The sequence below is a fragment of the Lathamus discolor genome, chromosome 4 (assembly GCF_037157495.1).
Source record: "Lathamus discolor isolate bLatDis1 chromosome 4, bLatDis1.hap1, whole genome shotgun sequence".
NCBI classification, from domain to species: Eukaryota; Metazoa; Chordata; class Aves; order Psittaciformes; family Psittacidae; genus Lathamus; species Lathamus discolor.
Window position 1 is genome coordinate 119388117 of NC_088887.1, and position 23863 is coordinate 119411979.

General features: G+C 37.3%; 1 protein-coding gene across 1 annotated transcript in view; it reads left to right on the forward strand.

The window, feature by feature from the left end:
* GRM5 (glutamate metabotropic receptor 5) overlaps positions 1–23863 on the forward strand; it is a 265098-nt gene that overhangs the window by 100885 nt on the left and 140350 nt on the right. The window contains exon 3 of the mRNA XM_065675884.1: positions 21573–21822. Within this exon, the coding sequence (XP_065531956.1) occupies positions 21573–21822 (250 nt within the window). The remainder of the gene's footprint in view (positions 1–21572; positions 21823–23863) is intronic.

The following is a 23863-nucleotide window of genomic DNA, read 5'->3' on the forward strand; positions in this document are numbered from 1 at the left end:
AGGGATGCTGGAGACGGACTCTTCAATAGGGACTGTATTGATAGGACAAGGGTAACAGGTTAAAACTTAAACAGGGGAAGCTCAGGTTAGGTATAAAGAAGTTCTTTCCTGTGAGGGTTCTGAGGCACTGGAGTGGGCTGCCCAGAGAAGCTGTGAATGTCCCATCCCTGGCAGTTTTCAAGGCCAGGTTAGACAGAGCCCTGGGTGACATGGTTTAGTGTGAGGTGTCCGTGCCCATGCTAGGAGGGTTGGAACTAGATGATCTTAAGGTCCTTTCCAACCCTATTTTATGATTCTATTTGTGTGCATGACTGTCTTAATTCCTCCTGGAATGGAATTAATTTTCTTCATAGCAGCTGGTACATTGCTGTGTGTTGTATTTAGTATGAGAATAATGCTGATAACACACCGATGCTTTACTTTTTGCTAAGTAGTGATTACTCTAAACCATGGACTTTTCACTTTCTCATGCTCTGACAGTGAGGAGGGGCACAAGATTCCCCTCCAGAAACCATCATGCATGTGTGATATTTAGTTGCCTTCCGGGATTAACCTACAGCAATGATCATTCTCAAAGATTTCTCTGATTTTCAGTAAAAAACTAACAGACAACTAATCAGAGCAAAGCTTTAGGAAGCAATGGACTGTGACAGTTTATGTACTCTGCCAATAGCTTAGAGAAAAGCGTTTGGGGCATTTACTTAATCATAGTGTCTCAGGTTCCAAAGCAATGACTATGAGGAAAAAATTAACATTCATTTTTAACTAGCATTTAGAGATTCTTGAGTGACTCATTCAATGTAAGAAAAATTATTACTACTAATTATTACCAATTTGGGGAAATAAATTTAGTGTTGTTTTCTTCATGGTTTAATTAGTTCATTTCCCATGTTTCTGGGTGTGATTTTTTTTTACTCTATCAGTTGGAGTTATTCTTTCGTTTCAAGAATGGTCTAATTTTATTCTGATTATTTTAATCAGCTTTATTGAGTCTCTTTTTAGAGTTATGTTGATGCTTATAGCATCATCATTAAGGACCAAAGGTTCTTGAGGATCATTAAATAAATGGAGTTGGACCAAAACCCCATTAGCTTTTACACCTGAATAACGATGCACGTTCTCATGGGATTGATTGTGTTTGTAGGCTCCTCAGAATGAAAATGAACTTCTTTTTATAGCCCAAAAAAGTGATAATTTGGAGTGCCTCAATTCCATTCCTCTGTGTGGACTAGACTCTGGAAGATGTATTATTTAGATGGAGAATTGCTAACCAGTGCTAAGATTAATAAAAAAGTGACAAATAAAACTTGGACTTCAAATCAAGGACAGGAGGAGAGACAGGAAGAGCAGAACACTGTTTGATGCCTTCATGTAACCAAATGTCTACAATATAAATGCTTGAAGTTATAAGAGATTAATCCTAGTTCAAAAGGCTACAAGAGAATCAGTATTTCTGGTACTGCAAGAAGCTGGTGAGCCTGGGTGGCTGAAAGCAATTCCTTTCACCCAGGCGCAAAATGAAGTGTGCTGTTTGCCTTTGGACAATTATCTTGGATGTGCTCTGTTCCTTGACTCCCAGTACTTCATGTAGCAACTAAAAGTTCCAGTAACTATGGCCAACTTTTTCCACTTTTACATTACCTGGCTTCCCTGTATGTAAACTCTTGACAAGCTGTGTTGTCGAATACAGAAAGTTCAGCGATTTCCCCAAGTTCCTCAAGGTGTCCATAGCAGTACTTGAAACTAAGCAAACATCAGACATAATCTATAAACACAATAAAAACACTTTCCCCCTGGACTTCAGAGAAGACATGGTCAGAGATGCAGATTTAGTTTGTATGTAGGGAGCAGAAGGACCATTGTAAGCGAGGAAGATTTTTTAACTTAAAGAATGTTGTATTTTAACCCACCAGGCAACTAAACACCTCACAGCTGTTCACTCAGTCCCCCTGCTGTGGGATAGGGGAGAGAACTGGGAAATAAAAGAAGCTAAAACCTGAGATAAAGACAGTTTAGTAAGACAGAAAAGGAAGGGAAAAATAATAATGCTAAAAGAATATACAAAACCAAGGATGCACAATGCAATTGCTCACGACCTGCTGACTGATGCTCAGCCAGTTCCCAGGCAGTAGGCCACCACTTCCTGGCCACCACCCCTGAGTTTTATTGTTTATTATGGTGTCATCTGGTATGGAACATCCTTTTGGTCAGTTGGGGTCAGCTGTCCTGTGTCACCTCTCAGCTTCTTGAGCCCCTGCCTCCTCATTGGCAGGGCATGAGAAGTCCTTCACTTAGTGTTAACACTGCTCAGCAACGACTAAAACATCAACATGCTATTAAAATTATTCTCTTTCTAATCCAAAATACAGCACAATACCAGCTACTAGGAAGAAAATTATCCCAACTGAAACCAGGACAAAGAAGTTTCAGGGATAAGTAGGTATATCTGAGGAATAAAAATTTATGGAATGCAAGTTTCTGAAGACAGGATCAGGTGAAGAATCGGATGAAGATACAAGAAAGCTCACCTTTGATAGTAATGCCTCTGGGTACTCTTCATGATTATGCCTTCTATCTGGCTATAAGAAATACATTTTAAACTGAGCAGTGAAAATAAGCAGAACAGCTATTAAGTAATAGTACAACCCACTGTACAGACTGACAGCACATCTTCAAGGCAGAAACTGCATTTTATTTTGTTTTTCAGTCCATTCACTTGCACACTGTGGCCTTATTCTTTCCTATTTTCAAGGGAGGGAATTCTATATTAGAAATTCTGATTTCTATGCAAAGCATATTGGTTTTTTTGCTTTTCTTTTTTCTTTTATTTTCTTCCATTGTTTTTCATTTTTTCTAAACTTTGCATCTTCCTGTTCCATCACATTTTGAGCACTTTGAGACTGAAAATGTGCTTAGTTTGTATTCACAGTGATTAGTATGATGTCCTTTGATCCCTGCTTCTGTGTATTACAGTGAAGCAGATAACAGTCAACCAGCTGTGAATGACAACAAACAGAGAATAGTGCCACTAATCCAGTTCTAGTTGCAACAGATGATACAGACCACACTTTCCACAGACACAAACAAAAATCTTTCTCAAGGCTCTAAAATCCTGTTGTTCTCTTGTTATTCTCCTGCCACTTATTTGCTGAGTATTACATGATTATTTTTTTTAAGTAGCCCAGAATGCAGAGGCACTTTGCTATCTCCCCACTGTCATTAGTTCAGGATCTGTGCCTTAGAGAAAGGTGAGGACCCATCATGCCATGTTCAAGATACGGTGTATTACCCAGCTTTGCAGGGACATTGCAGCAAGACACCGTAGCAGATACTCTCCTAGTCATTACATGAACATCAGGTTAGAGGTGTGATTTTAAGCTGTAGACCTGACTAGTAAATTGATTATATTAAACCTTAAAGAAAACAACAATGCCCTTTATATTAAATCTTAAAGAAAACAATAACTCCCTGTATTTTTGCTGTTCTTAAAGAGAATTCTGAAGAATTTACTTTGACCAAAAGCAAGTAACAAATTTTGTGGAAACAACAAAAAAGAAAAAAATCCTTTGCTTTTGTTACGAAAGACAACAACAAGCTGATGGGAAAAGTTCCTTTTCTCTTTGAAACCTTCAGATGCTGGAAATCAGCTTGGAAGTTTCATGGGAAAGTTTTAATACATAATCTTTCCAAAAGAGGAGAGGAAGATGCAAGATATCAGACTGGTTTCCAAAGAGGATATTCTCACATAATAATGTATTATAGATAAAATGGGGATAGAAAAACATTAGTGGATACCCAAATAAACCCTATAAAACACCTAGTGCACTAGTGAAACAGAAAAAACAAATGTAGAACTTAATTTTCTTCTTTTGTACCCCAAAAACATAAGCAGTAAAGACAGATGTATTTTGTTTGCAGAATTTCAACCAGCATGTGCTGCCTTAAACTGCTTATAGTGAGGGGGGAATCAACATAAAATCATTAAGCTTTATGCGGGAACCATATCCAAAAGCAAAAAAAATGTCATTAACACTGTTATGCAACAATGACAAGCTGACAGAGTGAGTTCACTCACACAGGAACACACATAGGGATGTGCCTGATCATTTGGAGGCCAGCAGGCATTGTTGCAGAGATTTTCCACCTGCCAGCCTTGTTAATGTTATTTTTACTTATAAACCTAATTTATACAGCCTATCGCAGCCTCTGGTTAAAATTACCCACATTATTCATGTACTTTTCAGAATTAAAAATCATTTCACATGCTACGGGGATAGGGCTCTTTGCAAAGCAGCTCTTCATATACATACCAACAAGCCTACTGCAAATGTTCTCAAACATATTTACTGGAGAATTAAAGCTGTTTGCTTATAACAAATTGGAAATCTGTGATGCAGAAATATTATGCATAACCTTGTAAATCAGATTAACTGGTGTTCCTTCTTTTATACAAAAAATTCCATAAGGAGCATCTGTTCAAGGCACTGCCTGATGACCTGGCATCACATCCAAAAGCTTGCTGCTTTCTGCACTAATTTTGGAATCTGGTCCAAGTGGGAGCATCATTACTTAAACTCAAATCTATTTTACACTGAGATTAACATGCTGTGATACCTGCTCATTGTGGTCCATTAGTCTTTGTATGATTTGAGCAGTCAGCTGTGATGTGTTCAGCGGTGCAGTCTGCTCAGTTTGAAATGCTAATACATTTCCTAGCATCAACATTCAGAGCAGTTGTGGCCTTTTTTAAGCAAACACACCATTGCAGTTGATGAGACAATTAGAAAAGAAAAGAGAGCTGGAAAATCAGATAAGTTTGTCACAAGAACTGACCTGGTTTTAATTAGGATTTCTTTGAATTTAACAGGATAAATACTCATTTATTATGAAAGCAATACAAAAGCTGTTGGGAATATATCTGTTTAACACTGAGGTTGAATAACTATGGGGCAAACTGCGAATGAAGGCAACGGTGTTTTCATGTCCTCAAATAAGAATGGAAAATGAGCTTTAGGTGTAACCAATTCAAGGGAAGGATCCAGAGTGAAATTGTTACGTACCTCAAACGTGAAGGTGCTGTCTGTCTTTGTCTTTATGGTGAAGGTTTGTGTAAACTTAATAACATAACCTAGAATTAAGTTTGAAATTATGAACTCACTTGAAGGGTGAAATGTTTAACTGAGGTTTAGGATCCAGATTCATGTGTGTAAAGAACTATAAAAACAACAGGCACCTAAATCATACCGAAATAAGAGGGTATTTTTTGACCTAGTTGCTTAAATTTAAAAAATAGTCTGAAAGGATCATCAGTTTACAATAATATCTGCCAGTGGTCCAACTAGTTAATAGTGGTTGTTTAATTACATAATAATAGTTGAAGAGGAAAAAAATTATTTCTTTATTGTCAGGAGGGGTACTGCAAGGAGATTGCATAGCTGACAAGAATCAATGTCTTCATTGTCACTTTTGTGGATTACAGGTTGGTCTCTGTTTTACAGCAATGTTTCAAAGCAAACATTTGTATTTCTTGCATCAATAATGAACAATAAATCTCTGCACTTAATTCTTGCATAAGTTTCACACAACATTGAAATCCTAGTAGTGAGAATAACATCAGTTAAAAGCTTTATCTGTTGACATGAACTTCTTGGGAAAAACTAATATCTGATATACCCCCTTTCAAATCCAATCACAAATAAACAATACACTTGTCTAATAGGGACTTCTTATACGATATCCTATCTTTGTACTGCAAGACAGACATGTAGATTGACCTTACATTTTTTATATATTTATATCTAAATAAATTATCGTTGTGTACTCAAAGAAGATTGCATTGATTGAAAGAAATAACACTGCAATATATTGGAGTTGGGTGTGAGAATAAAATCCACTTGTTTCAAATTTTTATAGTAATTATATTTGGCTAAAAGAGAAGTTGTCCTTAGAAAACCCTGTGTACCTCAAAGAAATAGTTTGAAGAGGATTCCAATTCACTTAAAATCATTCAAGCAAAGTCAATTTGCCACTGATTATTCTTAAATGACTTCTAGTTTGAAGTTCTACTTTTCAGCTTAAACAAGTGATCAAAATTTGATTAACAGCTTTGGCTGTGACTTCAATAGTGAAATGGATAACCAGTCACTCCATAATAAACCCATTAAATCTTCAGAGCTGGTTCTGAGCGATCTAAAAGAAGATAAAGGAGGTAGTTTATCACCTTTCATTTACAAAATATCCTTAGGAAGATTTTTAATTAATATTTTCCCCTAATGCACAGTCAGCCAGTGGAAAGAACCACAAAAGCTCACAGAAGCATGGGAGGTTTCCCAAAATAAGCAAAGATTTTCTAAATAGCCCAGTTCTTTCACTGCAACTTAATAGTCTAAAATTTCCTAGCCCCAGTATTGGATTTGTTCTCTGGCTCAGTTTCCTACCATTAACTGGGAGACTAAATTATTTCCTTGCTGAAGCTCTCGCTAGAGCTGGAAATTTAAGGGTGAGAAAAAAAATCTTTTTTTATGTTCCAAAAATGCGTTGAAAATTTGGTCCAAAAATACATTGTAAATCAATAAGTTTTCCCTTGTGAGGAGAGGAAGGGAGGATTTTCTTGGAATTGTATTAACAGCTCAGAAAGGCAAAATTATTCCTGTTTCAGTCAGTATTTCAGTGGTGAAGGTTCTCAACTGGTGAAGAGCAGATCTGGGCTTCGGTCCTCTCTTCCCAAGAAGATATAAACCCAGATCACTCAGTATTTAGAAGAAGTCCATGAATTTAGGATGAGAAGGTCTAGGTTGTGGTGTACTTAAACTAAGTTTCTGATGGTCTTTCATTTTGTTAAGAGCACAACCCTGTCTGATTCTGGTGGAATAACCACAAGCTAAAGACTTTTTATGGTCTGGTGTGAGACATCCCTGCCCATGGTAGGGGGGTTGGAACTAGGTGATCTTAAGGTTCTTTCCAACCTAAACCATCTATGATTCTGTGATTCTATGATACACTTTTCAACTCTAGGCACCTCATGTTGAAAAATAGATGTGTAAGATAAGTAGATGTATCACTTCCTGCAGGTGCTGGAATCTATAGATGGAATTATAGATTGCACTCCATTTGTTATAGGTGGAGCACAAACCATGGAGTGCCCAGGAGGATGACTGCTAAGATCCCAACTAGTAAGGTTGAGAACCCAACTAGAAAATGCTCCTGGGGACAATCCATCTATCTTTCTTTTATAAGTAACCTGTTGCCTGACATTTTGCATATCATTTTATTTCATGTATCTTTATTTCTGTTCTCATTCTTTGCTTTTATTGTCTAAGTAGAATTGCCTGTTTTAGAAAGTAGACTTCCTTACCCTACCTTTGTGTCATGCTCTACATGCTGAGGCCAAGACTTGTGCAGGGTCAGACCATTACGAAAATTGATTGCTGCTGTGGTGTGGTTTGATTTTTATGATCTCCATTAGTATCTGAGATCAATATAATGTGCTGAGTGTATATGTGATGAAAAGGACTTCAACTTCCCCAGTCAGCCCTCATCTTTGTGCCTGATAAGAAACATGGACAATACTTAACCTGCGGCTAAAGTCTTGGATATTGGTGTCATTTCTTTGTATGCAGTACTAAAAATAATCCAGAGACACTGGATGGCTTGGTTTTGGTTTGTTCTTTTACTATTTTTTTTTTGTTTATTTCTTTTCTCCCTCCTCCTGGGATTTATCCTGGGGATTTTTATAAAAGGCGTATTGTAATGCTTCATTGTTGATAACACTGTCACCAAACTCAGTATCAGGTGTTTAAACAGCTCTGTGAAGTTTTCAAGAGCCTTGTGAGTTAGTGGCTTTGGAAAGGTAAAAATGAAAATGAAGCACTGAGGAAGTTTAAAAACACATGGAGGAAAAAAATCCTTTTGATATCTCAGTCTATTCCCTGCTGCTTCTTCCTGTGTGCTGCTTAGTTATAGTTCAAAGCAAATTTAAGTCCAGGCAGGTTTAGATTTCAGATCCATTCATAGAAACACAGAGGGAAAGTCTTCTGCCACAGCCTTTTTGACCTAATTGTGACCTTTGGGTATACCTCTAAAAGGATGTAACCCTAGGTGTCCTTCTAGCCTTTTTAAAAATATATGTCTGTTGTGGAATTAAGATTAAAAATAGCATCAGACATTGATGGGAATCCAATTTATAATATTCTGACTTAAAATGAAGAAAAAGTAAATATTTTGAATTCTTTAACAAATTACAATTCTTTAAAGAAAAATGCTAAAAAACATTCAAATATTTTGTTTCATCATTGCAGAAATGTTTTGCTTTATGGGTTCATTTTGAATGTTTTGTTTAATTTGGTTAATTTATACTTTATTATATGAGGCTGTAGCTATATAAAAATGTAACTTACATTTTACAACACAAAAGAAATTTACTTGCAATATGCATAGTATATTATGCAAAGCATATTGTAGTGCACACAAAAAAAAATCTATATTCTATTATTTTGGTCTGAAGGAAATAAACTAAAATAAGACAGGCTGACATTTATGAGGCAATAAACTAAACTTTACCCATTAAAGATAATGTCAAAGTTAATATATGGTGAAAAGTATAACCATTGTTTTTAAAACACTGTTTAATTTAAGCATTTTAGAGTCAGTTTACAATTAAATAGTATTCTTTACTCTTCCCATTTTCTTGTTTCACAGGTACTATTATCAGTTGTTGTTTCTGTTATCATCATCTTTATCGTCATCATCATTAGCAGCAAAAGCAGAATTACTACCATCACTGTTACTATTATTATTACTCCAGATTTATGAGTACTTATGACTACTGCCACAGTGATCCTATCAAGTTAGACACCACACAAATGTTAAACTAAAATTTAGTCCTTCATTCACACCTCTTAAGATCCTTGACATATATTTTGTGGTTTCTTTCATATAAGAGATATTTCTGTTAAGTTTTCAAATTATCTTTTCCTTTTTCCCACCAGTAGTTACCACAATTGCTTTCCAAATTATTTGTATATTTAAAATAATTGCATTTGTATCTTATTGTTTTAGAAAACATGGCATTTCATGCCCCGAATTTTCATTCCTATACTTAAGATATCAAATCCTATAACAACTTCTGGCATGCTATAAGTGAACATCCTGCTGTGCCATATTTTGTAGTTTACAAGAGACTGCATGAGTAAAATTGAGAGTTTTCTTGATACAGTTGGCCCAGAAAAAGTTCTGGGAAGAAGGAAGAAGTTAAATATGATCAATGACAGCAGTTAACACATCACATGAGGCCATCATCTTTGCATTGGAAAACCTCACAGTGTTCTGCTCTTTGGCCTAAAGGCTCCTCCTACCCATGTCCTTCCAGAAGAGCCCAGAACACTGTAATAATTGCATATGGTTTCAAATGCCCCTCTAAGCAAAACCTATCTGCAATGTTGCTGTTTGTAGGCCTTTTGCTGACTTTTCTCCCTTCCAACAGCAAACAACGGCAGTGCCCAAAACACATTTCCTTTACTGTCAATGGCAGCCTTGAAATCATGCCAATGAAAGGACACTTTGACAGAGATCCAGCTAAATGAGCACAGACTGATTGTCCTGAATGCTCTCAACATTCATTAAGTTGCCATGCCAAGTGCCAGTGCTGATTCTGAAAATACTGTAAAGTACAAAGTATTGTCAACTATACTATAAGATCATTCCCCCTTTGCTCTATCCCTGTTCCCAACGGTAGCATTCAGGTTGCGCAGAACCTATAAGCAAGTAGAGAACAATTCTACTGTTCACCTGGTTTCTTAGTCTGAACCTTATCCTGAAAATAAACTTGTTTTCTTTTAAGACATGGATAGAGGAGGAGGCTGGCTTTTTTATGTTACATCCTAGTAACTACAATATGCTCCCAGGACGCACTGAATATTTAGGTTTCATTCTCTTCTTAGCCTGAGGTGCTCAAACTCATGTTCTTCAGTTTCTAAAAAAGTCCTATACTCATCACTATATAAGATATTTTTCTTAGAAAGAGGGTAAAAAAGACGTAATTCAAAAAAGGTGAGATCACAATCTATCCATCTTATTAAAATGACCTGTCTGGTAAAAAAATAATTCAGAATATGTGACTCATTTGGATGTAGAGACTTCTTATACATACTGGGAGACTTGAATGTGATGAAGGCTTGATAAATAGTGACAATTTGAAATCTAGGCAGCAGTTGCTTAAAGACTATGATTGCATTTTGTTCAAGTACCTAAATTCTGTCATACTCTACCTTATGCTTGAGTAAGTAAAGGATAATTTGGAAATTATAGAAATTTCCAGATATTAGATAATGGTAAATTCTCAAAACATCTGTTTCACCTACTTTGCCGAATTCATTGAAACAGTGTTGAAGACTTTAATGGTTCTCCTAGGGAAATTTGGAACAAGTATAACGTTCCAACAAACTGAAATGAGGTAACACTACCTATCTTGAAAAAGAAAATGAAGAAAGAGCTCAGTCAACCTAATTTAACTTTGCAACAAATAATTATTTGCAAGAAATAGGCAATTTTCTTCTGGTATCATAAAGCACAGTGTGTATTATTCAAAAAAATAAATCACATCAAGTCAAGCTAGTATCCAGTTCAGAGCATTTGTGAAGAACAAGTGAAGGCATTTAAAAATCATACTTTTTTTTATTATCACATATGAATGTTCTTATAATCACACTAAGAAGATATGAATCTAGACTTCCCTGTGTTAGATGAACAACTGACTTTAAAGCTTTATTGAGATTGTATTTCTCACTTGTTAGCTTTCCAACAACACAGCTAAGCTTAATGGCCTTCTTAGATACAACTTGAATCATTTTTAATTGATATTTCCAACACTAATTTGAATTATGATAAACAGGATATGGTTATTAAATCTGTAAAGAGTACTGTGCTCAATGAAGCTGCTCCTAGAACAGAATATTCCACTGCTTAAATACTGGATGAAGAATGATCAACTGTGCAGCTGTTGTGAAGAAAAAACAAAGACCTAAAAGATTAAAATGGATACAAGCTAAACTTGAGTCAACGATGTCATTTCATTGTTACAACAGGCGAATTACATACAGAAAGCATACAAAAAGATAACCTGTTCTACAGATATGAAGTAGTATTCCAATTCTACCTTGCCCAGGCAAGATACAAAAATACCATATCTTCACAAACTTGCACATTATCCTAAATGGACAATATGAACTAATCATAGATCAACCACAAGAAAACTGGAAATTAAAAGAACTCAGCTTAAAACGAGTTTTGCTTAATTTTTATTTAATAAATAAATAAAGACAAAAAGAAGTGGAGACATGGTGTCTGTTTTCAAAACTGTTGAGGCATTGGCTCAGGTTGCCCAGAGAAACTGCGGCTGCCCCATCCCTGGAAGTGTTCAAGGCCAGGCTGGACGGGACTAGCAACCTGCTCTAGTGGAAGGTGTCCCTGCCCATGGCAGGGTGTTGGAACTGGATGAGCTTTAAGGTTTCTTCCAAACCAAACCATTCTAGGATTCTATGATTTCTGAAATCATCCATTTGAGAAGTTATTCATCCATATACCAGGATTAAATTGAAAGAGGACAAAAGAAAAACAATTTAAGAACTGTGGAATTAAATCTTAGGAAAAGACTAGTTTGGCTTGGAACAGATTGTCCAAGGTAGCTATGAAATCTCCACCACTGTTCTGAAACAAACAAACAAAAATATTCTGTAATTAATTAATAATCAACTATTCTTTTGCCTTAGAACAATTTATTCTGAAATTCAGGAAATCGTACTGTTGCCTTCAACCCTGGTCTGTTACTATATTTTCGTTCTTTCGTTTCTGCATCCAAAAGCTAAGGATGGTAGTGTCCTATTTGGTAATAGAATCATAGAATCATACAATAGTTAGGGTTGGAAAGGACCTCAGTATCATCTAGTTCCAACCCCCCTGCCATGGGCAAGGACACCTCACATTAAACCATCCCATCTAAGGCTTCATCCAACCTGGCCTTGAACACCGCCAGGGATGGAGCACTCACAACCTCCCTGGGCAACCCATTCCAGTGCCTCACCACCCTAACAGGAAAGAATTTCCTCCTTATATCCAATCTAAACTTCCCCTGTTTAAGTTTGAACCCATTACCCCTTGTCCTGTCACTACAGTCCCTGACGAAGAGTCCCTCCCCAGCATCCCTATAGGCCCCCTTCAGATACTGGAAGGCTGCTATGAGGTCTCCACACAGCCTTCTCTTCTCCAGGCTGAACAGCTCCAACTTCCTCAGCCTGTCTTCATACAGGAATTCATATTCATAATCATTCATATCAATTCATATCAATCAATTCATAGAGGAGACTGAGGGGTGACCTCATCAATGTTTACAAATATGTAAAGGGTGGGTGTCAGGATGATGGAGCTAGGCTTTTTTCAGTGATATCCAGTGATAGGACAAGGGGCAATGGGTGTAAACTGGAACATAGGAAGTTCCACGTTAACATCAGGAAGAACTTCTTTACTGTAAGAGTGACAGAGCACTGGAACAGGTTGCCCAGGGGGGTTGTGGAGTCTCCTACACTGGAGATATTCAAGGCCCGCCTGGACAAGTTCCTGTGTGATGTACTGTAGGTTACCCTGCTCTTGCAGGGGGGTTGGACTAGATGATCTTTTGAGGTCCCTTCCAACCCTTGGGATTCTGTGATTCATAATATCCTCTGAAGTTAGAATTCGAAGTCAACCTCTACTCCTAACACTTTTCGAATATTCTTAAGATTCAATCTTTACTACCCACCAAGAGGAAACAATTACCCAATACGTGTTTAAAATGAGACTATATCCAAGAAAGTAGTTAGTCATACATTATAAGCCTTCTCATCCTACACAGTATACTGAAAGAATAGTTAATATGCCCCAAGAAACTTCAATTTATCCCCCTCAAAATCTTTTGACAAGCACTCCTGGGAAACGCAGAGAACAGCCTTCCAGTTACTACTCTAATTATTCATGGATTTCTGATAGAGCTCACTCCTTTCAGAGTTCAGATCAGGAGTCATGAAACCCACTCTTGTACCAAATGGGCTTGCTGATATGAATGTGCATGATCAGCTGAAGTGAAATTAAGGTGCTCTCTTTGGAGTAGTCATGTCATCATCTGCAATTACAGTGGGTGTTATTCTTAAAACAGATGTTAGATAGAGATTTTTGTTATAATAAGCACAATGGAGTTATTGTTACAACTAAAATGCAAGGTTTTGTGAGGCAAAATTGTAAGTTTTCATTCAGCCTGCTCAACATAAATGTAGCCCTCATTATTGCACTTACCTGAGTTTCTCTCAAGCTATAATACATTTATTGTCACACCACCATTGTCAGGAAAATGTTTTTGCCTCCATTTCATACACTAAGAAATAAAAGACAAGAGAAGGGCTTACCAGGAAACTCAAAAGATGAATTGAAGGCCTTCAGAATCTATCTAATCTCTGAATTATGTTTCTTTTTTCCTTGATGACTTCTTGTAGTGCTTAAATACAGCAGCAGCAGAATAGGACATCAGGTGGATTTCAGAAAAGACCAGTTGCAATCCTCAACACAATTAAGAATTAATATTACATGAAGGTATGTTCCAGGTTGTGAATATACAGAAGTGAGATGTTGCTAATGTATATTAATATAGTATAACTAACAGCCTAAGCCAGAATTGGGACTGGGTCCAAACACCAGTGAAGAAGCATTCCTTTGGGATTCACTACACCCACATTGAAGAGGTGGTTACTGGCTCATAGGCAGGCTTCCCACCACAAAGTCTTCTTTCTGACACAGCATTTGTCTCTGAAAGGAACAGCCTCCAGTCCAGCACTGTCAGTCTCATGTGTCCTCATTTCTATCTGAAAATCAAACCGAAAAAATGAAAATGAAAGAAAAGTTAAGAGTATCCCTGGAGTCCACCAGGAGCTGTGCTTTCATTAAGGATTTCATTTTGAAATGAAAGGATGAAATGATAGAGGAAATATCCAAGGGGAATGTCCTAGAGTTAGGTAGATAGAACGAGCTATTTTGCAAACAAAAAAGTACAGAAAATTTTTAATCTAAGTCTGAAAACCAGGAGCAGCAGTCAGAGATAGCAGCAGGTTTCTGAAAAAGCTGTCAAGCTTAAAATCCTTTAGCAGACATTAGCATCACAGACAACTTCAAACATTGCTCAATGGACAAGGCCACAAAGCTGCAGATGCGCCACTTAGCAGGATGGATCAAAGGAAGCATACAGAAAAGTCTGTTTCTAGACTGCTCTCTTTTCTCACATAGCAGCAGTGTTTAAATGAGACTTTCTTTTAAAGTTATGAAGTGATAATTTAAAAATAAACAGAAGTGAGTTGCATTAAACTGTGAAAGTAGGTCATCATTTTCTTAAGAAGAGTGCATTTATTATTTCAAAATAGCCAAGAGAAGATGAGAAAGAGAAGAGAAACTCTGGTATCAAAGTGATACTTCTGCACTCTCTCAGATGAGGAGATAATGAACAGATGTATTTAATTTAATTAAATACAGTTATATTTGGTGTATGTTGTGTCTTACTTTGCTAAAACAATGTAAACATTAGTTATTCAAAAAAAGACCTTATGAATGAAGCTGGTCTAAATACCTTTGAATGAAAACTGGTTGGAAAATGTGCAGTAACTGAAACTTAAAAACATCACAGTAAAGAGCTTAATTAATTTCTTAATTAAACATGTTAAATTTCTATTTAAATGTCAAAGCAGTTTAGTTCATTATTTTTGAAATAAAAATATTTTCCTGATTCAAAATGCGTATCTTGGCTTTATTACATCAAAGGAAGCAGTACGAGGCTTATATGAAATGATGAAGTGGTCAATATGTAAATTAAATGTCATAGGATCAACAAATTATTTCAATCAGACTAAATTGAATTTTAAGAGGATTAGAAGTGTGGGTTTTTTTCTTGTTAGCTAATATTTTTGTGATTCTGAAGATATTTCTTGTCTTCGCATGTAAATAATTGAAAATCTCAAAACTGTTCACAGAAAACAAAATGAAGTTTATAGCCAGTATGCTGTCATGGCACTAATGCTTCTTTTTATTGACACATCTTATAGCACCTTCATCTATCAAGTCACCAGGAATATAGGCAGTTGGATCTGAATTTTATGGACACTTAGCAATAGATAAATGCTGTTCAAAGGGCTTTCAATTTGAATAGAAAAAATAAACATCCTAAGAAATAGGTATGAGTTCTCCACAATCAGATAGATAGCTAAGGACCAAGTCCTAAATGCAGTTATCAGTGTTTTATGTCCCTTATGAGGCCTTAGCTGTTAGATCATGCCCTCTGAATCACTTTGAGATTGTCTATGCGTAAGGAAGGCAGGTACAGGAATTTTAAAGATAGAGTGGGTAACATTCTTAATTACTGAGGGAATATTTGCCCTGTGTTGCTCCATTAATGTTTTCTAGTTCTCTGATACCTCTCCAAGACCAACTAACATTGCCTGGCTACTTTGCTTAAGTAGGTTTTGGGGAAACCTTCCATTGACATAATCACTTGCTTCTCCATGAGGAGCAGCACATAAACCTTCTGAGCAACTGCTGCCAAAGATCATAACCTCACAGCAAAACAACTCTGGTGTAAAACCTAATTGTATATAACAGGGCATATTTTCAACAAGAGCTCTGCCAATGTGGTGGCATACCATTCTGTGCCACAATTCCACTGTGGCCCTATAAAAAAGCTTCAGAACTGCTGGTTTGATGTGCAGCTCCAAATTTGCCATGACACTGGAAATGCAACATGGTGTCATGCTGAGGAAAACCTAGGGAGACTTGTTCTGAGTTATTGTCCTTTCATCAGAGCAGCATTTGGCTACCTGTGTTCAGAATATTAGAGATTAGTTTACAAAAAAGAGTAGTATCCTTACAGAAGTGTGTGTGTGTGTGTGTGTATATATATATTTCCATTAAATTCAGACTTTCAAATTTACTATCTTATGAAGAAAGAGCTCACAGGTCTTGAATTTGCTATCTAGCACTCCAGATAATGGAACAGCCCAGTCTCTGAATGTTTATTAAGGAAAAGATCTAGTTGGAGATATTTAAGCAAAACATTGTTTAAGGAACCTTTAAGGTATTTTTTAATGGGCTGCTTTTAAAATGAAATTTTAATTTTATTTTTTGCTGTTTTTTACATAATACTTCATATACAAACTCAAATCCTATTTAAAAATAATTTAAATAAAACGTTGTGATCAAATGAAAATAGGTTATAATAGGTTTCTTATCACACAAACAACTCCAGAATTTCAGGCACATGTGATTTGATTTCATTTGGTTTGTACCCTTTAGAATGAAATAATGCTCTATTGTCTTGCTCTCTTTGCAGACATAACTGTAACAAGCAGGCTGTGATTTTGATCATGTTTTATCAGTGGCATATTGTTGCTGCAGGAGCTCAAAAGATTTGTTATCATGTCCTTATTCATACAGTCAAGCAGTTAAATATGGACAATATCTATTAGTAGGTACTATTGGTATTTGCTATGATTAGTTTGAACTGCAACAGTTGAAGAAACCTCTAATGCTTTCACGCAGGAAACACCCCCATATCGTTGACTTTCAGGAAGATCATCCTGGTAATCAACCAAAATGTTACCTTACATAAATATCTTCTACTACTCCCACATGCATTTTTAAAATTATAGCTACTTACATTTTTTTCAGGTATTTCTGCAAAGTTCATCCTGTTGATGTCAATGAAAGCTGGTAAAAAATGAAACTATTTATTCCCTGCATTGCCTGCAAAACATCTACTGAGAATTGTTACCTGACTTGGCTTCTTTTCTGTGGCTCAGATAACAGCATAGAATATTATCCTGTGTTTTGTTCTTTCTTGTACATAAAGTGATGGTAGCACTTCTACTTATATAAATATGCTTTGTGATAGGTGGGATTATTACCAGCTAAAGTAACTTCTCTACCAGAGAATCTGTGGCTGCCTCATCCCAGGAAGTGTTCGAGACCAGGTTGGGTGGGTCTTGGAGCAACCTGGTCTAGTGGAAGATGTCCATGCCTGTGGTAGGGAGTTGGAGCTGGATGATCTTAAAGGTCCCTTCCAACCCAAATCGTTCTGTGATTCTATGATTCTAAATTAATGACATAATACATTTCTGTAGTTTTACTTGAGTCTCCTATCACTTTGTGATTTTTTGCTGTGTCCTGCCAGAAGCAATGTTACATCCTAAATCTCTCCTAAAGACCAATTCTCATCTAAGTTCACTGAAACTCCCTTATAAACCAAACAATTCGCTGATAGTAATTTGCAAGTGCAGCTACAGCTAATGATAAAATACCTCTTGTAATAAAAAATGTGTGATGCTGCAAAAATCTCTGGACAGAAGAAAACAGTTCATTATTCTATTTGGCTGTAAGGACTTTTAATCTCATATTGATAACCTTTAATGTGATAGAATGGATGTCAATGTATTTTGTATATTATTTTAAGATTAAAAGCCTTGTTAGTTTACTGTGTAATGCGGATAAGATCTTACTGGTTTATGGTTAGTTTAATTGTCTCAACCGCTGGTCAGGAGGAGCAGCAGGAGTAGCCTGCAGTTTGCCTGATGCTTTTCCATCAGATTGAAGTATGTTGGTGTACTGTACTATATTAAGCTTCATCTGGAAAAAAAAGCACAATCTGTTCTTTTTAAGCTTCTTAATAGTTTCTAATACTGATTCATGGGAAATGGAACTAACAGATTGTTATAGTTAGACTATAGGTGGGGATGCATATGCTTGAGTTTTGAACAAAATTCCCGATCCGAAGCAGGGATACATGTCTTTTACATGGTGATGCGATCAATTTCTTTTTTGCACATGAAGAGACATATACAAGTAAGTTTTGAACTGGGTTTAGGGACACATGTTCAGGTAGGGAACATGCAGGATTCAGGCTGGCATTTGCAAAGAACCCAGCTGCCAGTTTTTGCCATGAGTATAGGGCGTTATTTACAGAAGCCTTCAACAGCTAGCAGCTCTGATTACCACACCGATAGACAAGAGGAGATGAACATCCAGTAAAAAACTGTGATACCTCCTACAGCAGAACCGGTCACAGTACAGAGATACCATTTTCCAAATGGTGAAATGGGGAGGTCTGGAGGGGGAGGCGGAACTCAGTAGAGATTGATCATACTTCAGCTGCAGCTTGTGTTATTTGCTGGGTCCTTTCTGGAACTGGAACTAGCCAAGCAAAAATAAACCAGTCCCTTCCTTCTGTTTAGCTTTTCCTTAGGAGTTTTCTTTAAATTTTAGAGGTGGAAAAAAATAGCTACATGGATAAATTGCCAGGATGCAGGAAGCTTCCATCGCAGGGGACTCACAGAAGATGTTGCTTTCATTCCAGCCTAGCAGTTCTGAATTAATTTTCACTTGGAAGTGAAACTACAAACTCCTTCTCAGAGTCAGGCTGCCTAAATCCTCACTTTGTCCATCCATGCGCGCAAGCAGTAAAGTTATTTTATCTTTCTCCTTGTGACATAGACCTAGCTGAAGTGTGGGAATTGCTGTATCAGTGGAAACTTGCTCCTGCTGTGGTAGTTTTGGTGGCACTACCATGGGTATGCCACAGTTTAAGAATCAAATGTCCATGAGGAGCCTAGTTCCATACAGAAAGCATGGAGATGCTCTTCCATTGTGAACCTCACATCTCATCCTCAAGCAAACAATGTAATGCAATTTACCCAGTTCCCCATTCTCATTCCCTTCAAACACATTCAGTTTTTTTCACAGAAGAAAGTTATCCTAATATGTGGTGCAAAGGAGTTTAGCAGAAAAGATTTTCTTTTTCCATCAAGGAGTGTCCATTATCCCCACAGTACAGCTCAAATTAAATATACATACCTCATCAAACCTCTTGCACAACAGGGGAATTCACTATGAATAATCAAGTAGAGTTTAATCAGCAATGATCATGACAAGAGCTCCACTGGTGTATCTGTGCTAGTGTCTTGAAGAAAAGTTGCCTTCTGTTTTCACCAAATCTCCCTTGAGCTCATGCCATACAGCTACAGTTTTCCCAGTTGGAGAACTCAGTCACTCTCAGATTTGGACTGTCAGGATGTTTTCATTCCAAATGTCAAGAACACCACACTTTACTAAGTAGCCTTGGTAGTCTAATGTATTTCCCTTCATTTTGGATGACACACTGCTTTCTGTACAGTTTCACAAAATCTCCCTGTCTTGACACATGAAGAGACCATGGCATTTGTGCCTGAGCAACCTTGATTTGACTTGAAAAGAGTTAATGCACTTTATATTCATTGCAAGACCTACTGCTTTTCAGACGTGCAATTAAACCTATTCTCAGCTTTATAGAAAGCATCAGGGCAACAGTTTGTATGCTTAAAACACTTTCAAGAAAAGACTGAAGTATCTGGAACTTTGAAGAGATCCAGTTCTGTAAGTCGGTTACACCCGACCAGGAATTTACCATTGACAGCTTTTTGGGAGAAAATGAAGTCTTCAGAATTCCAGTCTCTTTGAGATATATTGTAGAACAGCTTTTCCTCAAATTTTCATCTTCTATGGCAAAATTTTATGTGGTCTCTTTTTTTCCTTTTTATTTTCTGTTATTTATTTTCTGTTAGGAATAGTGAAACAGAACATTTAATGCTGATCCAGATTGACCTAAATGACAAAAAATTCAACAAAGTAGTGTATATCCTGTCAAACAGCTTACTTTAGATGGCCTTGGGGAATGGTGGGAGTTACATGTGATTGACCGCCATTTTTCCTTCAGGCTGACTTCTGAGGTTGCATCTTTCAAGAAGCACCACATTTTCAGCCTCTAACTGAACTGCTTCAGTGTGTCAAGGGAATCACCAGATGCTTATATATTACAGGAAGCACAGTTTGCCCTAAGAGGGTGACACATAGGGAAGCACTGGGCTCCTGATCTACAGCTCCCAGGTAGCAGTTCAACTGAGTTTAAAAATCCTATGACATTTTGTCCAGGCACAATTTGCATAATAATGTGTTTTCCATCAGGCCTGATGGAAGCAGGGAGGAAAATGAACATCATATTAGCTAAGGATTTCTCCATTCACACTGTCATTCTGGTTGGATGCCATTTGGAAATTTCAAGGTCTCAGTGATTCATTCCTAATCACAGAATAATGTGAAACAAAGGCAATGGTGCTTCCTTTTTTCTGCTCCTCGTCTCTTTTGGCTATTCACATTGTAAGAACTTCAAGCTGAATACTGTTTTCATATTCATGTACACTGCTGAGCATAATACAGACTCTAAACTCTAGCCTCAGAGCAACAGGAACAGCACCCAGGTGGGCAAGCTGAATGTTTGATGGCTCCAAATGTCCAAGGTCACAAAAACAGATAACAGTCCAAATCCAGCTTTCATATTCTCACTGTTTCACATGCATTTTCATTGTAGCTGCGCTTATATTCTTGTAACTATGCTGGTAAAAGTGTTTTCCTTATGGATCCTTCAATTTGCAGACTAACAGAAATAAGTGAAGGATCAGCAGTTCCCTGAAACATCATTACTTTAACACTCTCAGTCTTATTAATTTACTGATTCTGTTTCTATTACTATTACTGAGGGGTTAAGGCACTATTCTGGAGAAGGATTTCCTGCCTCAAAGGCCTCCTTCTTTAAATGAGACATGAAACAGATTTAGACAGCCAGATGGAGGAGCACAGGCAACCAGAGAGACCAGAGACATCCTGGTCAGGATGATTGTCAGTGGCATCAGTACACCCACTGTGACTTTTATGTAGGCCTGGCTATGAAGACATTTTCTATAGTGAGACACATTAAAGAACAATAATGTATCTATGTTAATATTTATTACCAGTTTATCCCATAAGAGAAGACAGAAAGAAAATCTGAAGTTTTGCCTCTTGGGTTGGTAGATAGTTCATTAAAAAAAACACCAACAACCCACCAACTAAAATCCACACAGAAGTGTACTTAGTTCATTTGTGATCTCGTGATCCCTGTAATGCTAATCCTCAATTTTGCTGCTTATTCTCCAGAAGATTTTTCTTCAACTGAATAATTTTTATCTTTCAGTATAGTTAAAACCTTGTTGCTTTTCAGGTTGAATTATGAACAAAGTAATGTTGTTATCATTGTTTTATTTTGCTTATATTTAAAATGTTACACCTAAAAATTCATTCTGAATGTACACGTTTAACTTTCCTGAAGTAAACCCCAAAGAACTTGTCCACATTCAGTCAAGAGAATCAGAAAAGACTGCAATTTATACATTGTTGTACACATTGTGGACCAGATCCCCACAGGTATTGAGGTACCTAACTGTCTTTGGTTTCAGCAGAGATGCAGGCAGAAGTGAGGTCTCTAAGATAATTTGTTGATCATGACTTGAAAATGTAATTAATAAAAATGGTAATGTTCTTTTGTTAAGATTGATACACTGATCACTGTGTAGATATGCTGCATATTCTTTAAAATATTTGCTGTTTCCAAAGCAAGAAAAGCTTCTTAAAATTTTAGTACATGCATATGTGTCTCTGTTTGTATTTAGGAAACTATGGTGAAAGTGGAATGGAAGCTTTCAAAGACATGGCAGCCAAGGAAGGCATCTGCATTGCGCATTCCTACAAGATCTATAGCAATGCTGGTGAACAGAGCTTTGACAAGCTGCTACGAAAGCTTCGGAGCCATCTGCCCAAGGCAAGAGTGGTTGCCTGCTTCTGTGAAGGCATGACTGTGAGAGGTCTCTTAATGGCTATGAGGCGCTTGGGACTCGCTGGAGAATTTTTGCTGCTGGGCAGGTGAGTAATACCAAGCACTTATACCCAGCCTTTTCACTGAACAAGGCAAAATACCATAAGAGGAGTCCAGTCAAGCATACATAAAGCACATATTCATAGTAAAAGGACAGAAAGTTACGTCAGCCGTGTCACAATGGTACATACTCTAGAAAGACATGTACTATTCTCACGACATACCAGGCAAACTCAAAGCTGCTTGGCCAGTCTTACTAGCATTGTGTAAGGGAAGGATGACACACAAATGTTTGATCTGTATCATCTGTATCATCTATTCTGAGTAACTGTGCTAAGAATTGCTGATATGGCCTCTGGGTGGACCTGAAATAGATCTCCCAAAACCAAAGTTTGTTAAGCATCACCTTTTCTTCCTGAGACAATATGTTGACATGTGCATACTGCCTTAAAAGCAGTAAACCTTTCTCTCAGCTCAACGATATCAGTAGTTCCTTCCATAACTGGCAATGAGAGAAAGAAATACTGCCTCCGATGTATTCACACAGCATGAAAAGACCCTGGGCTAACAAAACAAAAGATACTGATGTAAACCTAATGAGATCTTTGTGTTTGCCACATATTCAACAAGTAGACCCAACAGAGATGAGAAAAAATGATGTTTTGACCACAAAATGGCTTTTACAAAGACCCTCCTTATGACTAGCTTTGGTGGAAAAGCCTACTTGCCAGTGTTTTGGAGTAAAGCAGATCAAATGCCACCTCCACTCTCTCTAGCTCATGCCACAGGTCCTTTGTTGTTTTATCTTAAACACAAGAAGTTGTCAAATCTCTGCAGTATCACCCAAATTTAGAAGCACATAAGCATCATTTTCAAAAAAATATGTTGGCCCTTAATTCCTCCAGACTCCAAATCACACTTAATTTTGTATGGAATTTGTTCATGTATAACACTGCTAAATTTAGTCCTAGGAGATGCTTTTATAAATAAAAACTTCAGGGACTGATGAGCGTGAATAAGAACGGAGCAATACAGCTTAGCTCTTCAAAAAAGAAAGGTCTAGAGAGAACTGGCTTTGCTTATTTTCAGTGAAAAATACCTGTTTCTAGCTGCAGCCAGAGCTGTCATGCCTAATTATAAGAAAGTTGTTATTCAGCATATGACTTCCGTTCAGTAAATTGAAAGTGATAGCTTCTCTCAAAAGTCTAAGCTGCAAACTGCTCCAAGTTAAAACAAAAATCCTTAATTATATCAGACCAATGTATGTGTGTCCATGTCAGTACTATACAATTTGTGAAAAAATGCGCATGAACTGGAATAGTTTTTTTCTACCCTCTCTATCCATGAGCAGAGATCTCAAGGTAATGGTTGAGAAATGGCTACTCAGATATAAATTAATCTGTCCCCAGCCAGTAGCGGTTGAGTACAGATGTAAACTAATTGCACTTATTGTCACCCAACCAGAGCATTCACATAGCTGCACCAGACAGCTGAGAACAGCTGGAGTGATGTAGTGTCTCTACATACAGCTCTGCACTTCAGAGATCATAAGGATCTAGGAGCCTCCCATCTCCCTTCAATAGATTTAGTTCAGATTTGGCAGTAAAACCGGCTATAAGCCAGAAATAAAACAACTAGTTTTGTCTACTGAGGACTTTTGTTTGGCTTTGAGTCACCCTTTTTCAGGAGAGCTGACTGTTTTATGGCCCTGCAGTGCAGCAAGACTCATGCAGAATGTGGGATGTCATGGAGCAGTTATGTTCCACAAAAATGTAAATTCTTACAAAAAATGTTGTCCTTCTGCCATGGGATAATCTCTGGGTTTCACAACAGAGGGGAAAGGAAAAGTAGGGAACTTGCAGAAAGGCTTCTTGATGTAGATGGGACACAAGACAATATTGCCATTGTCATTTGATGGCCTGAATTCCTGTAGGGATTTAAAGCTTCATTTTCCAGAACTTTGATGTAGCATGTGCTATCTTGGCTTCAGCTGTTTGGCTCTGTTGGCTACAAATATTTAACTGCTGGTTCAGAGCTAGGCTTGGTGGTGGGTTCTGTGGAGAACAGCTTAAGGCACTGACCTGGGAT